Genomic DNA, 25,594 nt, shown 5'->3' with positions numbered 1-25,594 from the left:
AACCAAATGTCAAGTGTATGACATGAACACAAAGGGAAGCCAGATGCTACCAGTTCTGCAGCTCACAAAACTAATGTTTATGAGGACTGTGCCGTGAAGCAACTCACTATTCAGAGAGGAACCATTACTTGGCCGGCAACATTTACTCACCATGTGATCATCTGCAGGGCCTTGGTCTGCACTCTTTATTTTTTTACCGCTTGTAGGACAGACGGCTGCAGAGTTCTTGAAACAGATGCCAATATCATGAATAATTCTGGAGTACTAAGCCATAATACAGCAAAGATAAATATGTATCAATTATTCTTCTATGCTGCAAATGTATTTTCATCTGAACCCTGCAAGATGGCATGGATACCCAAACACACCCACCCACACAGGTTCATGATCACATCGGAGATGACTGCAGATGCTGAACCAGTTTTTCTTCCTCCACAGTTTATATGCATATAACAAACACATACAGATTTAACAAATAAGAATTGTTACAGTGGGTCAGACAAAAGGTCCATTGGCCAAATGGAAAGCAGCCATCCAGTCTTTGACAGTGGCCACTAATGGATGCCTAGAAAAAAGTGCAATAGGTCAAGCGTATAATGACACTTCCCCGATGTACTCTCGCATTCGATAGCCGTGTATTAATTCTCTCACTGCTGAACTACAGCTTTCCCGGAGCACAAAGGGAGCTCACTTATTTTCATCTTTTCAGGGATATCTACATCTATAACAGCATTACATCTATTCACTGCCAAACTGTTTATTTGTTTGTATTAAGCAGGTGCCAAGAGCTGTGCTTCCACTACACAGAAAGGGTTAAAACCCCACCTTTAATACCATCTGCCCAGGAAATGCCTCAAAAGGCACCACCACGTGCCACCACGCCTCAGTGCCGGCTGGGTCTGAGCTCTTGTGGGTCTCCGAGGAGCCCAACACAGGAGCGCCATGGTCTGATGGCAGGATCTGTGCGGAAAGGACGGGGCGGCGGAGACTCTCCACTGCCCCACAGGGCCAGGAGTGCCCAGGTCGGGCAGAGAGACCCCACGCCCGCACCCCTACCACAGAGGGAACGCGAGGCCACAGCGGCGTCACCCCGGGCTGCCCCTCCAGCCCCCCACGGGCCGAGCCGCCGTGAGGAGACCCCGGCCCCAAGCCCCACCGGCGGGTGGAGGCGGCACAGCCCGGCCCGCGCGCGGGCAGGGCGGCCGCTGAGGGAACGCCGCGAGGAGGGGGCGGGGCCCGGGGCGGGGCGGGGCGGGGCTCCCGCCGCTGGGCCTCGGCACCCGCCCGTCTCGTGCCACCGCCCTCGCGCCCCACCCCCCGCCGCCCGCCCGTGGCGCGCGGCCCTGCGTCAATGCAAATGAGCGGCGCGCGAGGCGAAGGGGCGGGGCGCCCCTCCTCCCTGAGCGACTGCCTGACGGGATCGCAGGCGACGGAAGAAACCACCATCCCAGCCTCCCCCCCCCACTCTGTCTGCGGATTTAAAAGCCGGCCGCATCCGCTGCCGCAAAACGAAATAAAATCGGTTTATTTCAGGTATTTCCCACTTGAGGGCAGGTACGTCGTCGAAGCCCAGTGAATGGCTTCCTCACCCAAAAGGCCAGCAGATCTTCAGGGCGTTACTAAAAGGCTGTCACCTCCCCCCCACGCCCCCCCCCCCCCGCTTAAGTGGTAGCGCTCACCCGGCTCGTCGGCGCCGTGCGCGCGGGCGTCGCTCAGCGCGAGCGCACACACACACTCCCCCACCCCGCCCCGAGCAGCGCCAGCGACAGGCAAGGGGGTGGGGCTGCCGCTGTAATGCATTATTCATGAGGGGGCGCACCCGCCGGCTCATTACCAAGGTCGGTCGGCCGGCCGGCCGGGCGCGGGGGGTGGGGCCATGACGTAACCATGACGAATGTTCCGGCATTCTTAAGGGCGTTGCAGCCGGCTCTGAGCCGGCAGTGGGGGCGGGGGAGGCGGCTGGGGGTCAAGCGGAGCCTCGCTGCTGAAACCGGGGCCGCCCGCCCTGTGGGGGTACCGGCGGCCTCCCCTCCCTCCTTCCCCTCCCTCCCCGCCAGTGCCAAGCCTGGAAACGCCCCGCTTTCCCCCCGCGTTACCCGGTGTAGCGGCTGGGGGGGGGGGGGTGGTGCTGTCGGGGTCGGACGGAGGAGTTACCGGGGGGCTGTCGGGGGGGCACGACCTGTCCGCGGGTATTTATGGTGATCTGCGGATTACTGCGGGTGCGTGACTGTAGGCGGGAAGGGCCGCCCTACCGGGGGTCGCGATAGATTAAAAGTGTGTGTGTGGGGGGGGGAAACCCCTGACAAAAATAGGATTATTTATTATCGAACGGCTCCGATATTTTTAAAACCAGTGTAGTGGAAATTATGGCAAGGAAGAGGGTTTTTTTCTAGAAAGTGGCTATTTTTTGGCTTGTGTAGTGGTCTGCGATAGGCGGGTGTTCACCCCCCCCCCACTCCCCCTGAAGATTATTAATTATCTTTGTCTCTTCAGACTCCCGGGGTGGGGAGTTCGCCCCTCCGCCGAGCCGGTGCCGGGGAGCCCCCCCCCCCATTGCATGGGGGATCGCAGCCGCGGGCTCCCGCAGACGGCGACCTCCAGCCCCAGCCCACCCTCGGGTGTAGGAGGCGCTGGCTCCGCCGGGCCCTTCCCCTCCCTGGCAGTGGCGGCAGCCGCCTCTCGTTCCTCCTCCTCACCCGCTGTAACCGGTTCCTCCGGCAGCGGCGGCGTGTCCGGTGGGTCGCCGCCGCCCTCTCTGTTCCCCTCGGCGGCCGCTGCTGCGCATCATCAAAACATGCAGGATGAGCTGCTCCTGGGGGTGACACAGCAGCAGGCAGGCAGCGAGAGGCTGGGCAGCAGCCCCGCATCGGGACACCCCCCTCTCGGCCACCCCTCCTCTGACTTTAAACCCAGTCTCAGCCCCCACCAGGATTTAAACAAGCAGCAACCGCAGCAGCAACAGCCGCCGCCTCCTCAGCTGAGCCAGAAGAGGAAAGAGTTTAAGCAGCAGCAGCTCAGCAGCCCAGCCCAGCTCGGCAGCAGCCACCCCCTGAATAACCACCACCCCCCAGACTATCATCACCACCCCCCTCAGCAGCAGCAGCAGCAGCAGCAGTTCAGCCACCCCACTGACAAGTACCAGCAGCAGGAGCGCAGGCAACAGCAGCAGCTCCCGCTCCTCAGCGCTCACCCCCCGGAGCCGCCGCGGACGGGGGACTACCCGCACCACCGGCCCCTCAGCCCCGCCGAGCACAAGGGCGGCGCGGACAGGGGGGGTTCAGAGCGGCTCGCCCCTTCCTGCCCGGGGGGATCGGCGTCCGCGGACCCCAATGTGGGGGTGGCCGCCGCCTCCTGCGTGAATCCGCCTCCGTCTCCTCCTCATCTGCAGGCGAGAGCCAAGCTGCCCCCCATGGAGTCCCCCCCGAACAGCCACTTGCTGGGCAGCCCCGGGAACCTCCTGCCCGGCGGGCTAGGCTCTGGCTTCAGCAGCCTGCAGAGCCCGGAGATCCCCAGCCCCCATCACCAGAGCGGGGGCGGCTCCTCCTCGGCGGCTTCCCCTCCTCCTCCGCCGCTGCCCGGCTTCGGCACCCCCTGGTCGGTGCAGACCTCGTCGCCGCCTCCGCAGCAGACGCAGCAGCCTCCGGTCTCCAGCGGCGGCGGCGGCGGGCAGATCAGCGCGATGCCGCCCCCGAGCCCGGAGTCCGAGACCAGCTTCTACCCGGGGATCCCGTCATCGATCAACCCCGCTTTCTTCCAGAGCTTCTCGCCGGTGTCTCCGCACAACCCCTGCGCCGGGCCCTTCAGCAGCCCCTTCTCGGCCGCCCCCCCGCCGCCGCCGCAGATGAATTTACCTCAGCAGCAGCAGCAGCAGCAACAGCAGAACCGGAGATCCCCTGTGAGCCCCCAGCTCCAGCACCAACACCAGGCGGCGGCCGCCGCCGCCGCCTTCCTGCAGCAGAGAAACTCCTACAACCACCACCAGGTACCGGGCGGCGGCGGGAGGGCCGGGCAGCCGCGGCGGGGCGGCAGGGAGCCCCGCGAGCCGGCTGCGGAAGGGAGCCCGGGGCGGACCGGGGGAGACGGGGGCGAGGGGGAGCCCCGGGGGAGAGGGGAGCAGACGGGGACGGGAGGACGACGCGGAGGCGCGCGTGGGGGGGGGGGGGGCTTCTCTTCCCCCCGTTTCGCTAGTCGGGGGAGCCGGGAGGCTTCTCTCTCCCCGCTGCCGGCGCCGGGCGAGGCTGCGCGGCGGTGACAGCCCGGCGAGACCGCGGCGTCGGACGCAGGGCGGGGCCCGGCCCGGCCGCTGTCGCCCCGCCGCGCTCGGCGGGCTGAGGGCCCGCCGGTGGCCGGCGAGAGGGCACCTGCGCCCGCCGCCCGTTGCGGGGCCAGACTGGAAGGCGGCCGTAGGGCTCGGGCCGGGGGGCTGTTGGCAGCGGCCCGCCCCGCGCCCGGCCGCTGCTCCCCGCCCGTTCCGGGTGGCAGGTGGCGGGGCGGCCGCTTCGGCCGCGTCCCCTGGGCTGTGAGCGGCCCTCCTCGGGACGCCGTCGGCTGCTCAGGGACGTCGTTTCTTTTCGGGATGAGAGGAGGGGGGTTCGTCTTTGAAAAGACAGTAGACGCTCCTTTTCGTGTCAGGAAGGAGTTCCGCCGTGAAAATGCCCCTCCTGCCCCCCCCGCCCCGCCGCAGTCGCCCGTAGCGAGCGCGGTGTCCCCGAACAATGAGCCTGACAGCTCCGGCCGGTGCCGCCTCCTCGGGAAGCCCCTTCCCCAGCCTCAGACCTGCCCTCGCCCCCCCGGGCGTGCTCGGCTGGATGGGCACCGGTCACCGAAGGTAGATTCAGATGGGAAAGCTGTCAGCGTTGTTGCCCTTTCGTGGGGTTTGCCCCAAATTACTTGAATTTGTATCGAAAGACAGCGCAATGTTTCGGGTTACCGTAGTTCTGCTACCGATTTTAATCGAGCGGCGTAACGATCCCGTCTTAAAATGGAAGTTTCCCTTTCCTCCTAGAACAAAATATTCGTTGTAAGAAATCAGAGAAGAGCAGATGCACGTTAATATTACCTGCTAGTGTGTTATAGCCACATCTTGCTCCGATTATCTGATCGGTTATGAAAAGCCGAAGTTAAATAGGCCTCATCTTAATTTTTCTTTCATTCTGATATTAAGTCCTGTCAGTTTTAATCGGTAGAGCTGGATTTGTGAAGCGCTTTTATCAGAAGTGGAATCTCGCATTAAGCGTGCTGCCTGTCCAAGAATTGATTTGGATGCATCATGATTAGGAGCTAGTTGTCCTTAACATCTGTATAACCCTCTTCAAACAAATTCCAAAGCAATTCTCCAACAGTGATGTGTACAGGAATTTTCTCTCAGTTACAAGTTGTAGGTAAACTTAAACAGTGCCATGACAGCATAGCTAGCAATATTAGAGGCTTGTTAACATTTGGCATTATCTCTTAAGTTTTGTTTCACAATAGAGTGCCTGCCTCTCCCAAAATTCCAACCAAAGTATTCAAGTTTTACAACATAATTATCTATAATTATATAGAATGGGATGTTGTCCTGATTACTTGACCAAGGATGGCTTTAGTGGGGTTTTTTGTTTGTTTTCGGGCAGGAGGGGTTTGCGTTATAATTTTATCTGTCTTCAGAAAGTTCTGTTTAATACATATTGATGAATTGACATGCTTTAAATTTTTAAGTTATTAGAACTACAAGCTCAGGGTTGCTTGCAGCTAAGCTTAAAGTACTGTGTTTTGACTTCACAGAAGAACTGAATTTAGAATATCCCACACACCCCATTTCTATGTTTGAGAAAAAGCCTTTCCAAGAACAGTCAGATTTGAGAACACTAAAGATAAATATCGTTCTTCACTGTCAGTCATGCTCAGTGGGTCCACCTCTTGGTAGTATGACAAGCACTATAGGTCACTTCTTAGCACAAGTTGTGGCTTAGGAATAAAAACTTACCATCCTGTAAAATCTTCCCTCTAAAGACTGCTTACATTTTCATATTGAGGAATATAGTGCATTTGTTAGATAGAGAAATACTTTATACCACATCTAAATAGGGAAAAAAAAAAATCAAAAAAACCCCCAGATTCCACCCTGCAGAATTCCACAGATAGTCCTGTTGATTACTCCAGAAATACTTGAGCAGTAGCTTCAGAATAATGCATTTTAATGTGGAAATGTTAAGATAACTCCTTCAAACAGATTCTCTGTACAGTAATTGCTGCTCTTTTTGCTCTTATATGGTAATACTGAGACAATGATACTCAAAATAGTAGGGGGGGAATCAATCTGCCATCTCAATTTTAATTTTTAAATTTCTACTCACTCGAGTGAAATACTACTACTCACTGAGTATAAATAATTATTAGTAGTAGAATAATAATTATTATTAATAATAAATTTTAAAATTGACACCTTTAAAATTCTTGTGTTATTTTTGCAGAGATGTTACTATATTATACCAAATAATGTGTGATAAAATGGTCTCAGGGTTTTTTGTAACATGATGTTATACCCTGGAATTGTTCTACTGGGTAGCTTTAAAGAATGCTACCAATTACTAAAATGATAATCTAAACTGCTTGCATAAGTACTGCAGGGTTTTGCGGGGAGTGTATGGGGCAGGGGGAATTACAGGGTTTTTTTATGATGCTGTGTTTTCTTCCTTGCCTCAGTAATTAATTTACATGTTATCAGGAAAGAGGGGTTTATAGAAATCTCTGCACACTGATTACTTGGTGGTTGGTTGTTCTGGTTTTTTTGTTATTTTGTGGGTTTTTTAAAGTAGAAAAACATTTCAAGTATTTTCAAAATAATATAAACGAATTTTATCTTTTTAGCCTCTTCTGAAGCAGTCGCCCTGGAGCAATCAGAGTAGCGGCTGGAGCACAGGAAATATATCCTGGGGAGGAATGCATGGCAGAGACCATCGTAGAACTGGAAACATGGGAATTCCAGGAACTATGAACCAGATCTCTCCTTTGAAGAAGCCCTTTTCTGGTAATGTCATAGCTCCTCCTAAATTTACTCGCTCCACTCCATCACTGACACCAAAATCGTGGATTGAAGATAATGTTTTCCGAACTGACAACAACAGTAATACTCTCCTTCCTTTGCAGGTAAGGATGGTATGTAACTGGTGTGTTCATAGTCTTGCATAGCATTTTGGCTTCATTAATTTTAAAGGAGAAGTAAATGGTGGTTACAGCCCTGATACTTGGTTTGAAAATTGTATATTTCTGTGTTATTTTTAGTCCTAAACTGCAACTAACCCCAGTGTTTGCAGTGTATTCAGCAATGTATGATTCTCACAGTTAATTAAGAATATTGACTGTCAAGAAGGATAGAAACTGTAGCCACTGAGGCAGCAATAGAGCAAAATATGTTTAACCCAGCAAGTATTTTCTGCCTACGGTAACACTCGTATTTTTATAAATCCCTTTAAAACTTAGGATTTTTTTTGTTCGCTTGTCCTTGTACATAGGTTTTCTTACTTTTGTAGATGGCTCTGAGTCTTTGTCATGTTCGTTTTGTATTGGTATTCTAGGCTGACATTTGCATGTTAGTGAGATTTTTTTTTTTCCTCCGCATTCTAGCAACTTTTTTGTTATGTTTTGGCTAGAAGCCGTGTGATTTAGAAGTGTTAAACAGGAGGATGTGTCTTAGAACTAAAGATCTGGGTTCACCTCCTGAATTTTGCCAGTGACATCTTATGTGACTTTAGGTAAGTCACTTAACTCCAGCCTCAAGTTACCTGTTGGTAAAATGTTATTTTTCCCATTCCTGCCTCTATTCATTTAGTCATAACGTTTCTTGTTAGCAGAAACCTTTATTATTTTGGATCCCAATCTCAGCTGCCATTCTAACAATTTATAGTTTTTGCATGGGGGGGGGGGGGGGTTGGTTAGGAAAAAAGCTTAGGCAACTTATTTTAGAAACAATGCATTTTAAAATAGAAAGCAGATTATTCCGTTAATTCTGTACATTCTTTAATTTTCGTTACGCCTGTGTCAGCTTCGTTTTTTGTCTCACACTGAGCTACCATATTCCAGCAAAAGTGAAAAAGATAATATGCAGAGAAAATAATTGGAATGTTTCTTTATCTCCACATAAGGCTATTATATTTGGGTTTTGTTAGGTTTCACACAGAGCAACCTAGAGTTTCATTTGTTGTAATTGTGACCATATTCGAGTTTGTACAGCTGTATTTGCATCAATTAGCAAGCTAATCCTTATGTAGCTGTAATAGTGGCAAAAGGGTGCTCCCTGGGACCAGATATCCCACTAGAGTTCTTATTTTTCTTACCATTTTGTTGGTGGAGTTCCATTTGGCACAAGAGGCCACGTCCTGACTCTATCCAGGTGAGCTCTGATACTTGCAGTATTCCTGAGGTCAATGTTGACTTTTGGACATACCTAAATTCTGCTCCAAGTGTATGCATTGGACCTGAAAAAATTAAGAGCATTTGCCTATACTGTGAAGATCTCTTCCATTAAGTAGCCTTGCTAGGTGAAATACTGTAGTTGAATAATTTTTTGGGGGGTGGAAAGATGGGGAAAAAATGTACCATTCTTTATGTATTCAACTTGATCTGTTAAGGAAAACAGATTACAGATAGGTAATGCTTTGCAGTGGAGGCCTCCAAGAATAGTTGAAAGTAAACACTGAAATGTCTCCTGAAGATGTTAGCCTAAGGAACAGGGTTAAAAATACTAATGCCATCATACATTGAAACTGCAGTAACGTATACATTGGAATTCATATGCAGCTAAGCACAAGTTGTGAATATGTTTACTCATTCAGTATGCCTTACGAGTCAGTATTACTATTTGCACTTTCAGAAGCTTCTACAGCCGTTGTCTAATATAGATGAACTCATTTTATGTCTAAGCAAAAGTATTGTGTATTCAAATGATAATCTAAGTAATTTCTATCTAGTAGGGTAGAAAAAAATCCTTTCAATTTAACTTTTGTTATAGAACACAATGTTTTAGTTTGGGTGGGGTGTTGTTTTTGTGTTGTTGGTTTTTTTTTAAAAGATAGTGTCAAAGTGAGAAGGTAGGCACACTTAATTGTTGGTCTTACGTGTGAGCACCAGAGTCACCAATTAAATAGACCTGTTTGGCTATATTTATGCTGTAGATCTATCTATGCTTAAATCTCCTTTACATGTGTAAAGTCATAGTTGCTGAACACAGTAAAAATAATCCTTTTTGAAGGGTTGCAGTGTTATCTACTGCTATTGTGGAAACACTAGATGCTTCCACAAATTACTTTGCCACACTGAAATCGTGTTTTTATTTTTCAGTTATTGTACTATTGTTATATAGTTAATTCCTTGTGATGACTGTTACATTTTGCAAGTCATAATGAAAAAGTTAAATAGAGCTTGGAGCTGGTGCTTCTTTTCATCAGGACTTGTGTTGGCAATTGTGATGCTGTCAAACACCCATCTTGCTAATTCATACTGTCCTTGTCTCCTTCCATAAAAGGCTGAAGTATTTAGATTGAGGATTCTTAAAGATACAGTAGCAATTTCAGAAGATACTAAAAAATAGTAGTAATTAAATTTTGTGCCGTTTGGAAAGTCTTGCACGAAAGCATGTGTACATAGAAGTTACCTATTTCTTCCAAGCCTCCACAGAGCAAACACATCTTAGCATGCATATTGAATACATACTGCATAATTCACAGTTTTGCAGAATACTTTTCTGCATGATCATGCATTTTTGTTTTAACTGCAGTAATCATTTTGTGTGGCAGGGGACAAAGCACCTCTCCTCCGAACTTTAGCTAGCTCAAGCTTAGCAAATGAAAACAGGTTAGAAAAGCCAGTGTCCTCACTGACTAATTTCTGTAGATCATTAATGTTCTGCTACTATTTTTTTGAAATGCTATATATTTTTTGCTAAGTCCGATTGGCATTCAGCAGTGTCAGCTGCTCATCTAGTTTCTGTAAAACGTGTACCTGATGCAAACAAGATAAGCCACAGAGAAATCGTATACAAATTCAAAGCTTTTCCCTTCCATGAAACTTATTTATTCTTTGGTGTTTGCATTGATGGATAGTATAGAACTGACATAAATTCTGATGAAAATAGTATTTCTTGGCATTAAACTAATATACCAGTGACAATGAATGTCATTATTGATAACTGAATAAGTAATTACGGGTATTACTTAAGGGGGTGAAAGCAGATTTTCTGTACTTCATAGTTAAAACTGAAACATGCCCCATGTGAAGTTGAACTCACAGTGGCCACATTGGTTACAGCAAAGCTGCTTTTGCTTATAGAAGTTATAAAGGCCATCTCTCGGGAGTTTTCCAAAGTTCAAGAGTTTTTGTTTTGTTTTTAAATAAAAGTAGTTAAACATCATGGCAACACTGATTTAAATGTGAGCAAATTAAGCCAATAGCCAAGTTTTTCTTATGTGACTCACTGTAAGAAGCTTTTTTCCCTCCCTCAGGTTTTTAAGGTAACACAAACTACATCAGTTAAAGTTCTTTCATAGAAAAAATTATGTCTACAAGTTTGAGTTCTGCTTGCACCATTATAGGCACTTCATACAGAGAAGGGATTGTTGCCTTGTACTGGAATCATTAAGGAACAATTAGAAATCTTGTCAGGTATTCACACCATCTAACTTAAGCATTTAATTGAGGAGCCTATTTCTCTCTCCTTAGAGAGAATCTAGGCTCCTTATTTAGATAATCTAATTCTCTAGAAGAACATACCTGGCACCACTGACCTTATACAGCCCTTGGGATTCCAGTTTAGGCACTTTGAATGTCAAGAAGTTAGACAATACAAATATTCTTCTCTCATTCCCTGATCTAAAGTACAAAAAAAATGCATATAGGATGTAAAGCTAAAAATATATTTCTAACCCCAGATACTGTTTGTTGGGTTTTTTCCCCCAAAAAAACATGCTTCAGGCATTTCTGTGGCCAAAACACAAGCACAGATATCAGTGGGGTTTATATTAATTTTTCTCATTTACATTCCTTGGATGAGGAAAATAATTAACTATTTCTAAAATTTTTTTAAAAATTGGACTGTCTGCTAACCGTATTTTGATTGCAACTTAATGTTTCTTAATATCTTGCAAATAAGCTTACTAAAACCTATTATAACAGTTTAATAATACACTCCAGTGTTTAACTATTTTCAGTCTAGTAAAAACACTGCATTCTATGAATATGAATTTAGTTTCTCTGTCTCTTTTGAGTTAAGGAAATACACTGCATGTCCAGCTGTTTTTCACCTTGATTTGTCCTTCCTGTTTGTTCAAACAAACAGTATGTGCAATGTTTGTGGTCCTAAAAGCTGAGCTTTATTATCCTACATTTGAATATAGCTCTCCAGCTGGGTATTTGTATGGTAAGGTACCACCTCTTACAAATGCAGATCTTTCTTTTCCTATTATTTTTGAAGTGTGCTAAAGTTTTCAAAGAAAACAAAACACTTGCAAAGCAAAATGAGTTTTAAGATTGTATGTCACAACATGTGTTAGTTTTAGATATTTAATTTAAAGTGCTGTCATGTTGCTTCTGCCTTACAATCACTTCCATTCAGAGGATTTCAGATTCTCAATATGACAGTTTTAGTACAGTTTAATAAATGTACCTTAACGGTTTAAAGTGGCTAATCTAGATGACACACATACCAGGCAATATTAGATGAAGAGCAAGTTGCTAAAGTTGTGTTCTTAATGCCATATTTAGGCTCCTAAATAGGTGGCCTGTTTCTTCAGAAGTGCTGGGTGTTTGGCAGCTTATGTTAAACTTGAAGACATTGGGAGTATCAAGCTGCTGAGTCTTCAGAGTAGTGTAATTGTCCAAACACTGATTTATAAGTCGGGCTTTACCAGTTTATTTTTACTAAGGCAATACCTGCAACAGAACAGCGTCTTCAGGATTTTTAATGCAGTAGATTGATTACCTGGGACTAATTAAATAACATACAAAACCAGATATTTGTGTCTGAGGACCATACTGGGGATATCTCTAATTGGAGAAAATGGTCTACTGCCATACTTCTAGCTTCAGGATTAAGACCTTTGAATAAATAGTATTTGGAGCTGCATAGATGAATGATTCAAAGGAATCAATTAGCAGAAAGTTTGTGGGGCTTACCATACAAATGTTTTTATGACCTCTTATGAACAAAGAATTCTCTCCTACTGTTAAAATTTGCTTCAGTTATACAGCTCATTCAGTTAATGCAAGTCAGAATCAGAGTTCGGAAAACTCAAAAAAATACTTAGCAGCTGTGGTAGTATAGCAAAGATGTATACGCTAAGTAGCGTATCTCACCTCATTCTGTCTGCCAAAGCACAGTTGTTCGCTAAGTGAAAATGAATACGTTCTCACCTAAGATCTATCCGAAAGTACATTTACCGTATGGTCTGATGTATTTGCATTTAAATACTCAAGACTGTGTAGATATTTCTAGATGTGAGGAGAGGGGGACACGGGGGACAGGAGAGAGAGTAAAAAAAAAACCCCAAAACCTAAAAGAACCGAAAACTTGAATAACAACTTCCCCTTCAAACGTCTAATTGTTCCTTTAGTATTTTGTTGAAGCTGTTATGAGGCAAATCTAGAAGATTTGTATGTTAAGTGCCAAGCCTTTAATCATCTCCATAATGTGTCTGTTTGTTTCTGGTTTATGAATGTATATTCTTGAGCTGAAGTACTCCAGTATGGATACAGTACATGCTGTTGGGATTTTTTTTGTTTGTTTTTCAGTGCTTATGTAGTTGGGAAGTAGGTGTGTCTTTGCCACAGGAGCTGTTCTTGGTGCATTTTAGGCTCAGTTAGCTTACATAGCAGATTGTGTCGCTTTAATACACTTTTGCTGTCAGGTTGACAGTTCACAGATGTCTACCAGATATTATAGTTAGTCTTTACCACTAATGACACCATGGAAAGTAACCAAGCAATTTCACGTGTCTACTTTAAACCTTCTTCCTTGTGTTTTTACAGAGCTAAAATTGTAGTTGTCATAGGTTTTCCTATTCAGTTTCTCATTTACACTAGTTATGGTTTCAACAAGGGGCTTATGATTATAGTATGTCTTCACTAAAATAAGAATGACTTTAAGTTTAGATGCTAGCAAAGATGGTATTTTAGAATATATAATGTACTTAATTATTAGGTTATTACTGCTAACATTAACACTGAATACTGTATTCAGGTGCATTTAAGTCTGTGAATATTATTAAATCAGCTGTCACTTTCTAGTAGAACACAGTTTTGTTCAGGTCAATTTTAAGGTGAAAAAATGGAACTTGTTAACATTTTAGTTTGGGAAGTGATTTAGAAAAAGTTTCTTTAATTGAGCTTTTAAAAAATTCACTTAATTTAGCAAGGTCAAAGCTACAGAGTCTTTTTTTGCAGCTAGCTGAGACCATACTCAAAATTGCCTAGAAGCTTAACAACTTCTAAGTTGTTTCCAGCCCCCATTGGATGGTGCTACATTTCTTTGGAATATGTGGGGATGTGTAAAGGAGCATATTTTAAAGATACTTGCATTTACTGAATTTAATACCTATGTTAGAAGTCTAATTTTTTACTTGAAGTAGTCCTACAGATCGGTAGTTTAAAGCATGTGTCCAAAATTCAAAGTTGTTTAACTTCCTGACTATGAAACATCTATTTTTAGTGTTTGTGGTTGAAGATTAGCAAAATTGTATTCACTATTTAATAGTTTCTGTCCTTGTATTTGCTTTATGTGTAAATGACAATATATAAGCTTTGGGAAGTGACTGTGCTGAGTTTCTGCAAATGCTCAAACAGGATGATCTTTGCACAAATTGCATGGATTTATTTAGAAGTCCTAAATAGATTGTGCCAAGAAAAATTATTTGTCCAACAATTTAGTGTTGAAACTTGCTCTTCAGAGAAAGCTGCCCTCCTGCCATTCATTACACATTTAGACGTATGGGGGGAGGACTTCTGAAATGCGCACTCTATAGATGCATTTTGCATGACATTGTCAAAAATTCCTTCTAGCACTAACTGCATTCTACAGGTAGGATACTTCATGCTTCTCCTATATTGTGTAAATTTGTAAAAATTCAGAAATAATTATCACTTTTCTGTGAACTTCCTTACATAGTCTTAACTTTTAAGTTGATGTGACAATTTGTCACTTAGCCATATACCTCTGAATCTGTAAGCAGTTACACCAAAACCGTGTTTTCAATTCTGCTGTGCGTGAATGCAGTTGTGATTGTGGTATGGGAAAGGTAGGTCAAGCAGGATTCAAATGTTTATACAGTTAAAAAGAAATAAAAAGCTAGTATGAGAATTTATAGTGCTTGGGAGAAGTTAACTATTGGATCTGGGAAAAAAACTAGTGTTATGTTGTGACATTCCACTGAGATACAGACCTTCTGACACAGCAAGAGTTCACTTGCTGCTTAGCACAGGACTGATGAGCTGCAGAGGTGAGGGAAATGCAAAATATTTTACAGGAATTCAGCCTTGACAAAAGGGGCTTTTGGAGTTAGGATGATACAAAACTTGTATTAAGATATACGCTTATGTATCAATGCCTTTGTACTACTAATTAATTATCTTTAGTTTCATTATTTCAACACGGTTGATAAGCAGTTATCTTCTAAAACAACCTGGAACTACCTTTAAAACAACATGGAAATAGCCCCAAGAATTAGAACTATTTCCATGTTGTTTTAAGGGTAGTTCCAGGTTGTTTTAGAAGATAACTGCTTAATCAACTGTGTTGAAGTAATGAAACTAAAGATAGTCCCAAGAATTAGGACTATTTCCACATGCATGGAAAACTATCTAAAACAATCATTTTCAGTGGTAGTACTTTTCATGCTTGTCCTAAAGATTGAGGAAAATCACAGTGGAAATTTTCTGATTGAGTAGAGCATGCTGTAGTAGAACTGTCCCCTCTCAAACCATTGTGGATTTTTTTCCACAGCAGAACTTTCTAGAAAACATTTGCTGATATGACCTACATTACTGAAATACTTTTTAAGTTCTGCGTTGAAATGAAAGCTTCATATTTGCATAGATAACTGGGCTCTTCAAAGATATGATACACATATTTGGGGAGCACAAAGCAGTGTTTCAGCATTATAAAGCCTAGTTGCACAAAGGTTTAAAATGAACCTTGTGCCCAAAGAATTACTTACTCCTTTTGAGATAGTGAAATTTCAGATAATGTTGCTTTATAGTATGTAGTTCACCAGTATGAATTGGAATAGATGTTAAAAGTTTGAAGCACTGATTACCTAGATATTACCCAAACTCATAAATGGATAGCACGATGTAGGTAGTGAGCTAGCAGAATACCATTCCTCTATTTTAATCCTGCTTTACTTTAGTGTATTCACAACAATTTTTATATTGTAGAGTGCATGCCTATTGCATGTTTCCACTGCCAGAAGTGAAGTAATACAATTCAAAGAAACAAACCTCATGTTTTTAGTTTTATAAATATCAACTTTCTAAGGTGTGAAGAGGATGGGAAAAGTTTGTTTCTCCTGCTTCCAGCAGCGCAAGACCTTTTACTTTGGATACACAGAGCTTGCAAAACAGAGTGATGCAAGGGTGAAGTTACAATCATTGCACCATGTCAGCCAGTGGCGTAGTTTACAAATGAATCACAAATGCATGTTATATGTTTTACTTTTCCATTTCTCTGTAAGATCTGCGACCAAATGGGCCAGTTTTAGGAATTAATCATGATGGAGCCCTTTCTTACAGGCTTTTGCTCTCCAGAGCAAAGTTAAGTCTACAGTATCATAGAATCATTTAGGTTGGAAAAGACCTTCAAGATCATCGAATCCAACTATCAGCCATGCCCACTAAACCATGTCATGCTGTGCCTTGTCTACTCGCTTTTTGAATACCTCCAGGGATGGTGACTCCACCGCTTCCCTGGGCAGCCTGTTCCAATGTCTGACAACCCTTTCAGTGAAGACATTTTTCCTAATATGCAACCTAAACATCCCTTGCCACAACTTGAGGCCATTTGCTTTCGTCCTGTCACTAATTACTTGATAGAAGAGCCCAGCACCCACCTCACTACAGCCCCCCTTCAGGTAGTTGTAGAGAGCGATAAGGTCTCCCCTCAGCCTCCTCTTCTCTAGACTAAACAGCCTCAGCTCCCTCAGCTGCTCCTCACAAGACCTGTGCTCCAGGCCCCTCACCAACTTGGTTGCCCTTCTCTGGACACACTCCAGCACCTCAGTGTCTTTCTTGTAGTGAGGGGCCTAAAACTGAACACAGTACTCGAGGTGCGGCCTCACCAGTGCCAAATACAGGGGAAGAATACAGTAAAGACCATTTGCCAGATAGTCGTGTGATACCTCAACATATATGTATATAGCAATGATCAAAAAATAAATAAAATCTTATTTAATAAGCCTGTAACAAAGATAAAGCGCCACACATACAGTTCAGTCCAGTTTATACCAATACTAGTTCCTTTTCCCCTATCAGCTACAGAAGTAGCAAAGCATGTTTTCTGTTTGTTCAACATTGGTTTTTGCAAGAGCACTTACTACCTACCAAGTACTGACTTCAGCTGAATTTAAGACTTCATTAAAAATCCTGTTGAGATACTTTCTGAATGCTAGGGGACAGCAGGGAACAGATCCAGCTTTGTCACTGCTCACACCTTCTGTAGAAAACAAGTTTGCTATGGTAAGCAGGTTCTTTTCATTATGCTGTTGAGAAACAAACCTGCAAGGGCATGGAAGCAGATTAGTCACTTCAGTTTCATTCTTCTGCTTCTCAGGACAGCTAGAGAACTGAATGAAAGCCAGTCAGTCCCAAAGTAAGGCTGCTGTGAACTAAAATAGCGCTGGTGACTTGTTGGCACTCAAACCAGGTTGAAGATCACCTCACAAATTGTTGGTGGCATTTGGTCTGGGACGTGGCAGGAGACAAGAGAAACCTACTTTTTTAATTTATCATTAAAATTATTTAAGGGCTTCCAAAAAGAAAATAAAGGATTTGATCAAATGAACATAGCAGATTGTTTACCCAACAGGAAGCCATTACTCTGTAGTTGTTTGAGGGAGAGAGAGCTGAAAAAGAGGCTTCTCCCTCTTCATCCCAACGTTGTGTCAAGTTGACTAAATGTTCCAAGAAAGATGAAAGTAAATTTAAGTTTCATCATGGCTTGTTTTGCAAAGTTGTTGATAAGTCACAGTCTCTGACTCACAGAAAACCTCTGTTTCAAAGCTTGTTTTTCACTCCCCAAACATGACAAATGCTTGCTGAGGGACATCATAGTTTGAAATTAATCTATGTTCTGCTGAACTGTCATGGAAAGTCACAGTGAGTGTGGGTCAGATACCTTCTGTCCCCATTATATATGTACTAAGTGGATGGCTGCATCTTTAGTGAATTTTAATGGTCATGGGATGCGTGCGGTGTATTTCATCCTACCCTTGTTGAATTACTACAGTGCAACCAGAGACGAGACAACAGTAAAATTAAGGCATGATTACAGGATTCTTTTAAGTGCAATACAGTCCAGCCAGAAGCCTTGCAAATAGAAGAGATTAAGGTTTTACGCAAACTATTTTCAGTCTCTGAAGGTATCCCAGAAAGACCAAAGAAGTTAGAAGTCATCTTTTTTCTGTCTCGCTAACTTGGGTGTATTAGAAAACTTGGGAGAAAATGTCTTAGGGGAGCATAAAAATCACTGAAAACATTCATGATTTAATACCATAACTTTTATTACGTTCAGTGAAAATATTTGTAAGACATTATGGTAACTCTTCTTAATCTTCATGTACAAAACAATTGTTCTCTATAAGGCTGATAATCTATTAGTAAGCTTTGTGACATTTTCATAGTTTAGCTTTAGTTTTCCAACCTTCAACCATTTAGTGCTGACCATTTGTAACTCAAGTCTTTGTACGCAGAGGGTCTCAGATTAATCACTCAGAAGCCAGGAAGCGCAGTCTCAGCAGGGGGGCTGAGGGCCCATGTGTGGAACTTAGCCAAGCACCAAGAAAATGCTTTCTTTCATAGAAGGTGACCGTCCTTGTCCTGCAGTTCCCCACCTTACTCACTATTTAACTTCTGCATGAAATGAAATTGAGTTCTTACAGACATTAGTCTCCTTCATTAAACAGCCTAATGTTTATCTCTGCTGTGTTTCACTAAAACTGATTCAAGCAGTTCTTCAGAAGGAAACAGGCAATCACAGGCTATCAGAGTGCGTACACAGAAGAGTTCTTCACAGTGCATCTCTAGTTTTATATATGGATACTATTAAATTTACGGTTAATAAAATCAGGTCTTACCATTAATAAATTCAAGTATCTTAAGCTTTTGTATGATTATCCATATCCAGAGTGAGTGTACAGCCTTTAGAAGGCACCTTTGTCTTCCTGTCAAGTTTCCTGTTCAAACGTACAGAAGTTGTATTTCAATACTAAGGATTTTGTTCTCTTTTAGGATCGAAATAGAATGTATGACAGTCTGAATATGCACTCTTTGGAAAACTCCCTTATTGACATTATGAGAGCAGAGCATGATCCACTTAAAGGTATGTTATTATGCTAAATAAAGAAAAAAGAGTTATCTGTTCTGCATATTTGAATTAATACTGATTGCTAATTTAGATTCTAGTTTCATATTAAAACAGCAAATGGATTACTTTCTCAATTCACATGAAAGGTCAATCTCAAGCTGTATTTTATTGAAAACAATGATTTACAGTTGTTTGAAACGTAAGCTTTAGTGTCTTCATAGGTTTTTCTCCCTCTCCCCGCCATCCTTCCCTCCATTCCCCCAAGAAAGTCATAGTTAGTTTTATTTGAAATTTACTTGTCTGTTGTAGGAAATTCTACCTCAGTTTGTGAAGACATACCGTTCTGTTAGAGGTAGCCAAAAGAAGGTGGGAGGGGAGTCAAACCGCTACCAGTGTTAGCCGGTTAATTCTCCCTTTCTTTGCAGTGGAAGCTGAAAAGAAAATGAAGTCCACCAATAAACTCAGTTTTTGTCCTTTCAAATATTTTTTCAAAGCTCCTGGAGGATAATAATGCATCTAGTTGTCCAGTTTCTGTTTGTCTGAAGAAGCCCAGAAACTTGGCTTTAGAATGCTGGTTCCTCTTACCCTTCTGGGGTCTGTTCAAATAATTTGGCCACAGGAGTAAGCATATAGCTAATATTTGTGGGCTTCAATTTTAACTCCTCTATTCACGGTACATTAACTCACTCTTTTGAATTCTGTTTTTCCATACTTATTATCAGATGGCGTTTACTGTTGAACTTTGGGGCAGGGAGCCCAAGCCATTTTATTTGGCCTGATCAGATGTTACTTCATTTGTGGTGTTATAATTAGACTGACACAATCTAACTTTAAAATTATCCAAGACTTCAGGCTTGCTTTGCAGAAATTAAGTCTCAGTATTGGAGCAATTGAAAAAATAATTCTTTCTTTTTATATCTTTATTTACTCCCATCCATCCTCCATTTCTAGAGGCTCCTAGGCTTAATATATATTACATTAGCATATAAGGGCCTGTGTTCTCCTAATTTGAAAGACTAAAGTCTGCGCACAGTTCTCTTAAGATCTGTAATCAATTGGAAGACCTATAGTATTCAGATAGCATGTAATAGTATTGTAAGATTTACAACGTAAAGCCAAAAGTTTGGGGGTTTTTTCAAGCTGAAAATCTCTACAAAGTGTCAATAAGTAGGTAACATTTGGTTAGCCAGTTAATTTTCCTCCTCTTTAGAGTGGAAGCTGAAATTAAATTTTCTTAGATGTTCTTAAATCTGATATCTTATTTCTGACTGCCTACAGAGAACTAATTCCAGTTTTAACAATTTTATAATTTAAATCCATTATTAAATTCAGTTTCTGTCTATTGTGCATGTTTACAAAACATAACTAAGTAACACAAAGGGTTTGAAACCTGGGAACGGTTGGCCCAGTGGTAACTGCTGTGGACTAAAAGCATGCATATGTCATCAAAGACAAGGTAACTAGTTAGATCATCCCTGTTTCAAAGCATTGTTGCATCAATTTGCCACGCTCAGGTGGTGACTAATACTTCTTTGGTTATCTGAACCCAAATCTACCATCAGGAAGGATATTAAAAGGTAAAGCTACTGTTAGACATAAAATTAGACAATGCAGATCTTCTGTTACAATATATTGTCATTGGCACCTCTCAGATTCCTTTCTTAAAACCAGTCGGTTTCTTCACTTTTTTCTATGCACATTGACATGACAAATGGAAGTGGTTGCTGTGTTCCCCCTGCCACGTCACTCTTTTCATTTTGGCTTTATAATGCAGAAGAGTTTTCAAAGGCACAGCGAACACAGAAAAGACCCATTTTTACTTTTTACTCATCTCTTCATATTTCATTATGATACAATAGATGAAAACAATGTATTTCCAATAATAATTTTTCAGCAAGAATAAAACAAGACAAAGTTTTAAGATTTTCATAGACATAGACACTTTTGAAAAACTCAGTAAAGTTTCCATAGTTATTCTGTGCTTTCTATGGACATGAGTATATGGTTTCAGTCTACAGTTAAGACTTTTTGTTTAACAGTTTCATCATCATACTCTTGCAGTGAAAATTCTGCTAAGTTTTATGTTTGAACTAAAACAGATGGAAGCCATAGATAGTGATGAATTCAAAGGAAGTCCATTTTTTTGTTCGAGTGCCAGAGAACAATGCACATGCCAACTGAATTTAAATAGAGTAATTGTGTGCTGTTATTTAAATTGGTTGATTAAGATTTTTTTTTCTCTTTGGAACTTATTCTTTCAGCTGAAACAGCCACATTAGTAACAGTAAGACACGAGAAATGTCCTTACTGACTGAAAATGGGAAGAAGAGATCACATCCTAGAATAGCCTTTTAGTTCATCTTGACCCCTTTTCTGTTTAGTCACCATTAGTTGGCATTTCTGTAACTTCCTAGCAACTTTAACTTTTTTTTTTTTCTGCAAACCATGAAACACTAATTTTGTTATTTCAGTCCTTGTGGCTTTTCTTTTCACCACAGAAGATCTGACGTTTACTTAAGAACCCATCATATTTGTTTGCAGAATGCATAGGATTAAGAATATTATTGTTATTTATTTGTTGTTCTTACTAACATATAATGTACTTTGTTGTAACTAAAGAATATTTTGTAACTAGAGAATATTTTTATGACAAGTTTTTAAGTAAATCTAAGCACAATAAAACAATGCATCTTTTATATCTGACCACAGCAGTAAAAAGAAAGTCCCTGGAATTTTAAGCACGTGTTTCAGATTTAGCTGCTTACAATATCTGGAGTATGACTAAGCATCTTGTCTCAGATTTTGCACAATGCAGAACAGACACTGTGTGTACCAGCTCACAGCTTTAAGTTTTGCATTTCAAGATCCATTTTAGAAGGAAGTCAAATTTCACCACTTTTGCTTTCATGAACTTGAAAAAAACTTTATTTCAAGTATGATTCACTGAAAGCTAAGTTTATGCCTGCCAAAAAAATTGTTTATAGATGCATAGTTTCAGCTTCACTTGGACAAAGTTTAGTCATTGCTACCGACATGATCAAAAGAAAGAAGTAATTTTTAGCGTTCAATAAGACATTTTTTCAAGGTAGGTTAATAGGGAATAGATGCTTGACTTCACTAGTCATTGCAGCAGAAAACTAATCTTTCCCATGCAGCTTTCTTGAAATGCATTTCATAATAAGACAATAAGTAATGTTTAAGATTACCCTATCCAATCAATGGAATATAAACTGAAGTTAAAATTAATAAAAGTTAAATTAATTCATTTTTACATCATTGCTCTTAAATACCCTTTTTATTCTTCCAGTAGCTCTTAAAACTATTTTGAGAGACGAATTACAATACTGATAGCCTGAAATACATGGGTATTGGTAGTTTAACTTCTCCAGGCATACCTCTTGTGTACTTGCATTTTTTTTCCCTTCTCCTCCCCCAAATTCCAGTGCTTCTTGATGTCAAAATGTAGAAAACTTGACTCCTAGACATTTCAGAAACAGGAAAGCTAATACATTTGGGCTAAAACAGATTATGGAAAAAACTTGGAAGAAAGGTTGTATTTTGCATGGAATATGTATTGGAATTGAGGAGCAGGTGATTTAATGGACTTTATTATCTACTGTTTTAAACATCTTTCTAGTAAAGACTGTGGTATTTTCCATGTAATTTAAGGGCTTGTCTTTTGTAAGGCAAGAGTATTGATACTGTACTCAATTTACAATTAATTTCTGTTTTCTGACAAACTCTCTTATAGCTCTGCAAGCTAGATGTAAGATAGTACTGAACTTGAATTAGCCATAGCTATATTAGTGGGAGTAACAAGAAGGAACATTAACTTTATGTTGAATTTTTCTTGTGTTTCTTTGTGAAGGACAGAAAAAATTTCTTAGAAAAGTTACACAAATATATTTTTTATATAGCTAGTAATAAATAATAAAATAAAACACTATTATTTGGCTTATCTGTGGGGAAGAATTAACTTGATGCACTTAGAAGTGTGTCTTGCTGTTTCTCAGTTTTATTTTCCCTTTAAATTGGTTTAGTTGACCTTTTCAGCTGTTAGACATCTTTCTTTTAAAAGCAACCTGCTGGTGCATGCTCAGTGAAGTAAAAAGAAAAGCATTAGTGACTCAGCAACACAGTAGAGAACATTTTCTTTCTTTGCATATGGCAACGTTTGTTTTCAAATAAATGTGTTTTATATTGTCTGTTATGAAGCTCTAAGGTTTAAAGTTATGCAATTGCTTCCTAGAGTAATTCAAACTACACTCAGAAAAGAGTTTCTGAGGCTGAACAAAAAAAGTATGGAAGGAAAAACTTCTCTCTTAGTGATATAAAAGGCTTTGAAATTGTACATACAGATTGTTTCCTCTTTCTGTCATAGAAACTTATGATAAAATAATGTATTTAAGACTGATAGACTGATTTGCCTAAAATAGATCGACTATCAGAGACAACACATTTGCCCTCCTTATGACTTACATAATTCTTGCACAAGCGTTTGAAAGTGTAGTATCTAGGCTTTCTGTAACTAGGTGTTGTCCAAACATGGTTTTGTGCTGTTGTCTTAACTACGCTGGTTCAAAAACTGAGCTTTCTGAAACTACTGCAATCCTCAGCCGTCCATGGTCTGTTAAAGTAGTTTAGGAAAAGCTTAACTTGGAAGCTTTTTCTCTCCTAGTCAGGAGAACTCTTGAAAAAAGGAAGATGGGAAAGGAATTTGTGATTATCAGTCTCTTCATTCAACCATTTAAGACTTTAAAAAAAAAAAGTCGGGGGAGGGGGTAGCCATGAAATACCAAACTTTTGAAACTGTGAGTCAGCAATGTTTAAAGTGGTTGTTATACTTAAATCTATTCCAAATGTTTTGCTATATGGGGATTCCTCCAACAGTTTAGTTAAATAGGAATAGAAAGTATGCATTTCCAAAAGTAGACATGAATTTGCCTTGAAATGAAAAGTGAGTAAGAACAGCTACATCTGTATGCTCAGAAGAAGTTTACAACAAAAATTAAATTTCCATCGCCCATATTGGTAACATGAGATTACAGAAATGTACCTAAAACTTAAGTTTGTTACTTTCCTCATGGTTTGGATTAGCAAGACTTCTAACTGGATTTAGTGGATAAACTGGCCCACCAAAATTTATTTGCAAGCTTTTTATTTTTTTCTGTCCTTACAGAAGAACGCATTGCAAGAAATACATACCAGGCAGTTCTGTTAACATTAATCACATTTAGATACAGAAAAGGGGGATAAATTTAACAAAACTCTAGTTGCATAAGAAACGTCAAACATACCTGCTTCTCCTTAGCAATGCTATTTTGAATTTAGCCATGGTACATGAGAATTATTAATTAATGGTAACGTGATGAAGTTGCAAGTTCAGGTTTGCACAGAGAAAATTTCTATAACATGATACTTCATGATACAGTACTGTAATATTAGACATTGTATTTGTTCCAGATAGCAGAACATTACCAATTTTGAATTCTGTAGAGCTAATGTAGACAGTCAGTGAAGTGATTAATTTTCATTTCTCAGGAATGCAATATGTCTTTTATTTAAATATTAGTTATTCTCTAACTAATTTGTAGTTGATTTTTAAACTAGTAAAGCATCTTTATATATTACTAAAATTTCTTTTTTAAGCAGACGGAGGCAACTGGAATTTCAAGAACCTCTTTCGAAGAGTTTATACGATTCTAGTTTACTGACACTGAAGTAGGATGGGATTAGATAGGATTTGTGGTGAGGGCAGTTCTTAAAATGGTACTTTTCTTTTTTAAATGCATTGAACAACATGCAGTGAAAATAGGTGACTAGAAGGAAGTATGTGATAGAAGCAAAGTAAATTGTTATAAGATGGTGGTCCCATCTTCTGTATTTTATATAGTGATATATTAAGTGAGGTTTCATATTGTATATGGCCATTTAACTAGAATAATCTGTTAAAAAATAGTGTAATCTGAGCTCTATATAAGACTGATCTTGCACCCAGTTCCATTCATGAAGTGTTCCAAATTTATGTATGTCATTAAATTCAGGTGGACACCCTAGAAACACTGCATTTTGCTTCAACAGATTAAGCTGAGGATTAAGACCCTAAGTTAACGTATCAAATAGTAGTGATTGTAATTTGAAAAAGTAAGCAAACCTTCCGTATTAAAAGTGTTTTGAAGGTTGTAAGTCAAAGTACTAGGCAAGGTAGTAAACACAAGTATTAAGTTCACCAGAACACAGTAATACAAAGTATGATTTCATTGAAATAACCATGTATATAAGACTTAAAAGAAGTGTCAGTACAGCTGTACATGTACTGAATACTGAGTTTCCTTTCTAACCCTCAAATAATTCATTATCTGAGCTAGCAAATTTATCTCTGTAACACAGAAAGATTGGGTTTCTTTGAATTTGTGTGATACATAGGTTTTATGCTGCAGTAGTGGGCCCAGCTCCCTAGTGCACTCTCTCCCCACGACTTAATGAGGAGTGGTTTATTATTTCAACTTTTTCAGTTTGGCACCTATGTTTCAGATGCCACTTACTTGTGAAGCTATAGGGGAAAAAAACCAAAAGAATGCAAAACCAGAGTTGTAAACCCAGAATTTACAATCTTCTAAAACAGTTTTCCTCTCCAGGTGTTGGCACTGGTGGGCTTCTCTCTCCTGCTAGACCTTAAATCTGACCTCTTTTTCTGTAGTAATTGCAGAAAAAATGTATCTTTTGTCTCCCTTGCTGAATAGGAAAAGAAGATAAATGTTTACAGGCAAGGAGAAAGACCGTGTCGCCACAGTCTCAGGGAGGTTCAAGATGAGATAATAATTTCTCAAAATTTTTTCTGTTACAGCATTCTGATTTGCAAGAGACAGCTCACATTGTTGCAAGTATTTCTATAGCACCATATGTAAACATGATGGTGACAGTAAATAATCTTGTAAAATCCTTGCTGTTAGGCAAATGAGTATTACCTTTATAAACCAAAGAACTAAGAAGTAAAGCAAAGTGAGTTGTTATACACCAGGCTGAGCAAACCAGTGGCACCTCCCAGAT

At 41.3% G+C, this 25,594-nt stretch overlaps 1 protein-coding gene and 1 long non-coding RNA gene across 3 annotated transcripts in view; one reads left to right on the top strand and one right to left on the bottom strand.

Annotated features, from left to right (window-relative positions):
* Window positions 1–421: 421 nt before the first annotated feature.
* Window positions 422–2,863, bottom strand: LOC138687236 (uncharacterized). The gene is made up of 2 exons (XR_011326474.1): window positions 2,697–2,863; window positions 422–565 (listed from the first exon to the last, which is right to left on the bottom strand). It is a non-coding gene; the product is annotated as an uncharacterized lncRNA (long non-coding RNA).
* CPEB2 (cytoplasmic polyadenylation element binding protein 2) overlaps window positions 2,144–25,594 on the top strand; it is a 56,690-nt gene continuing 33,239 nt past the window's right edge. The window contains exons 1-3 of one of the 2 annotated variants that reach the window (XM_069793376.1): window positions 2,144–3,982; window positions 6,850–7,128; window positions 18,469–18,559. In XM_069793376.1, coding sequence (XP_069649477.1) covers window positions 2,558–3,982; window positions 6,850–7,128; window positions 18,469–18,559 — 1,795 coding nt within the window. In that variant the 5' untranslated portion in view covers window positions 2,144–2,557. The remainder of the gene's footprint in view (window positions 3,983–6,849; window positions 7,129–18,468; window positions 18,560–25,594) is intronic. The other variant, XM_069793383.1, reaches the window with a different exon arrangement.

The sequence above is a fragment of the Haliaeetus albicilla genome, chromosome 1 (genome assembly GCF_947461875.1).
Source record: "Haliaeetus albicilla chromosome 1, bHalAlb1.1, whole genome shotgun sequence".
NCBI lineage: Eukaryota > Metazoa > Chordata > Aves > Accipitriformes > Accipitridae > Haliaeetus > Haliaeetus albicilla.
Note: the sequence above shows the minus strand (reverse complement) of the source record. Positions and strands in the feature narration are given on the sequence as shown.